Below are 3,008 nucleotides of genomic sequence, written 5' to 3'. Positions count from 1 at the left end.
CTTGGCGCCCCGGGCTTGCCCGGCGGCTGCCTCAAGCGGCGGCGAGGAAGGGAAGGGGGGGAAGGGGGTGAGGAGGAGGGGCGGCTAGGGTTGGGAGGAGGAGCGGCTGGGGTGGGAGGAGGAGCCAATTTAAATAAAGCTTGCTTGTTAGTACGTCTTAATATTTTACCCCGGTACTCCGATGTCTAAACTGCTAGTGGTGTTTTGTTACTGAGGCCGTCGGATCGCGTTTTGCGTGGAGTGGAGGCATGGTCAAGTGAGTACGTGATGAGCAACCATTTGGTCGGTCGATGTCGATCGATCGTGGGTGCAAGTAAAAGTAAAAGAGCCAGGCCAGCTGCAGAAACTTGTCGCGCTGGCTGGGAGTGATCACGATGTTGCTGAGGGCACATGCGGCGGCAGAGGAGTTCGAGTTGTGTTTTCTTTAGGGTTCTAGTGGTGGTTACTTAACGGAGTGGCCACGTACCGTACGCACGAGAACACGGTCCCTGCCATGCATGCCGTCCTAGTGCACGCAATTTCCGGTCCTGATCCATCCAACAATCTGGGCCTGATCCTGTCCCGTAGCTGGACAACGCAATACCGACACCGCCACCACCGGCAGCAGGAGGAGAGTGACATTTACTCCGTCATTACTAACACGAAATGTTGGCCGCCACACTGAAGTAGTACGATGGAACATGGTGTTGGTTGACACATTGTTTATTAAGCACGCGCCCAGCTAAGCCCTTGCGCATGGCATGGCTAAAACAGAATCAGTTTCTCTCTTTGCCCTGCCTCTATAAATAAGCCACGGCCCAAGCCAACTCTAAAACCGACCAAGAAGCAAAAGCAGACAAACTCACAAACGTCTCAAGCGAAAGACAAGGAGAACATGGCGACCATCTCGTCCACCTCCTACTTCTCCTCGCAGCCGCAGCTGCCGGCGTCCGACGGCGCCAACCCCGCCACCACCAGAAGCAGCAGCAGCAACGGCCGGCAGCCCCGGAGGCGGCGGACCGGCAGGTGCGTCATGCTCGAGGTAGACGCTGCCTCTGGTAGTGGCAGTGGCGGTGCGGCGGTGGGGAGGACGAGGAGCCTGACGGAGGAGGACCTGGAGGAGCTCAAGGCCTGCCTCGACCTCGGCTTCGGCTTCTCCTACCATGAGATCCCGGGCCTCCGCGGGACGCTCCCCGGCCTGGAGCTCTGCTACTCCATGACGCGGAGGTTCCTCGACGAGCAGAGGACTCTGGTCGGGCAGCTGGAGCCCGCCGCGGCGGCGGCGGCCACGCCCATCCCGGACTGGAGGATCTCCGGCCCTGGTAAGACTTGTTCTCCGTGCACGTTTGTTTCGATTTCGCTACAATCGTTTCGGGACGACGCGAAGATGGCAATGTTTTCTCTGCTATTTTGGCGCGAACTCTCTGTTTATGCTTTCATGTTTTGCCTTTTATTGTAGGGATCAGATCATCAGAGAGTTGATTTTCTCTCTCTGTTTCTTTTTTGGTTGATGAACCATGGAGCGGTAAAAGTTTTATAAAACAGAAATCATGAGTGAGGGAGAGGCAAAATTGACAAATTTGACCTATGGACGAAATCAAATCACAGAATGAACCGCCCGTGAAGCTATTTCACGCGGCTGACCTTTTTTTGTGACGCCTGGCCAGCGTTGCACCCGTGTGATCCGAAAATCACTAAGTCAGTGTGCAGCGCCTGAAAGCTAGGCGCCACACTATACAGTGTATCGCCTAGCTTCTAGGCGTTGCACTAGTGGTTGCTTCATTTTGTAGTGCAACCACTAGTGCAGCGCCTGAGAGCTAGGCGCCACGCTATACAGTGCAGCGCCTAGCTCTTAGGCTCTGCACAATGACTTAGCAATTTTTAGGCGGTCTGGGGTGCAACGCTGGCCAGGCGTGTAGCGCCTATCTATGAGGCGTTGCATAGTGTAGTGTGGCGCCTTCGTGTCGGGAGTCACACAAAAAGGTCAGACGCGTGAAATAGTATCACGGACAGTTCATTCTGCGATTTGATTTTGTCCACAGGTTAAATTTGTCAAATTTGCCTGAGGGAGATCCCCACTCAAGTCACATCCCCAGTTGCATCATAAAACAGAAAGAGAAAGGGAACTCCAAGACAAGCTTCACAACAAAGCAAAGCAACAGCCCCCACAGAAAATCTGTGTCCTATCTCCAACACATAATTACCCCTAAAAATAAGAATTTGCAAATTTAAAAAAATGCTAATCTTTATAGCTTGAGTATATCGTTATATCTTCATACAAAACCAGCAGTGCGAAGCATCTAGAGCTGTGTTTGATTTGCTATTCATTTACGATGATACCCTATCTTTCTTTGTGATTAACAAATGGCATGCTGCTCATGGCTGATCAGTTACTACTGGCTTTGCAGGTGATGATCCCGACGAAGTGAAAGCTCGGCTCAGGTATTGGGCACAGACAGTGGCATGCACAGTCAAACTCTGCACCTAGTGCCATGTGTGCTAAGATGGGCTCAACTGAAGGTGGCTGAAGCTGAAGCTGAAGAATTTGCTTACATGGCTCAAGATATGTTATATACCGAGGAGATGCTTGGGTTGCGCGCTATCGGGATAACATAACAGATTGGTGCTTTCCGAAAACTTCAGAGAGGGAGATGACTTATGACACCGCAGAACTGCGAGAAATCTCGAGGCGATACGTCGTCTGAGCTTTAATGAAAGGATCAGAAGCTTGCCATTCGTCATAGGTGTTCTAAACGTGCAATTCGGAGACCTGCTAGTGTTTTTAATCTTCCTTGTAATGATCACTAGGCGCTCCAAATATGTTGTACTGCGCCAAGTTGAGCTTTGCAAATATGTCGGTTGATTGGCTCAAGTATGGCTTTGTTCTCACTTTCCTTTGAACTTTAATATGCTTTGAAAGAGTAGACAATGTATAGGACTTTCATGAACATATTTGTTGATTTTGCTGTACTGCACTGCAAAGGTGCAGAAACAGTTTGCCCTGAAATAGATTTCTTTGTCCAGCTTAA

At 50.9% G+C, this 3,008-nt stretch overlaps 1 protein-coding gene across 1 annotated transcript; it reads left to right on the top strand.

Annotated features, from left to right (window-relative positions):
* The first annotated feature begins 802 nt into the window (after window positions 1–802).
* On the top strand, window positions 803–3,008 carry LOC123075108 (uncharacterized). Its single transcript, XM_044497784.1, has 2 exons — window positions 803–1,301; window positions 2,388–3,008. Exons 1-2 carry the CDS (start codon window positions 875–877, stop codon window positions 2,465–2,467), a joined length of 507 nt encoding a protein of 168 aa, XP_044353719.1. The 5' UTR covers window positions 803–874; the 3' UTR covers window positions 2,468–3,008.

This window comes from Triticum aestivum, chromosome 3D (genome assembly GCF_018294505.1).
Source record: "Triticum aestivum cultivar Chinese Spring chromosome 3D, IWGSC CS RefSeq v2.1, whole genome shotgun sequence".
In the NCBI taxonomy this organism is placed as follows: domain Eukaryota; kingdom Viridiplantae; phylum Streptophyta; class Magnoliopsida; order Poales; family Poaceae; genus Triticum; species Triticum aestivum.
Note: the sequence above shows the minus strand (reverse complement) of the source record. Positions and strands in the feature narration are given on the sequence as shown.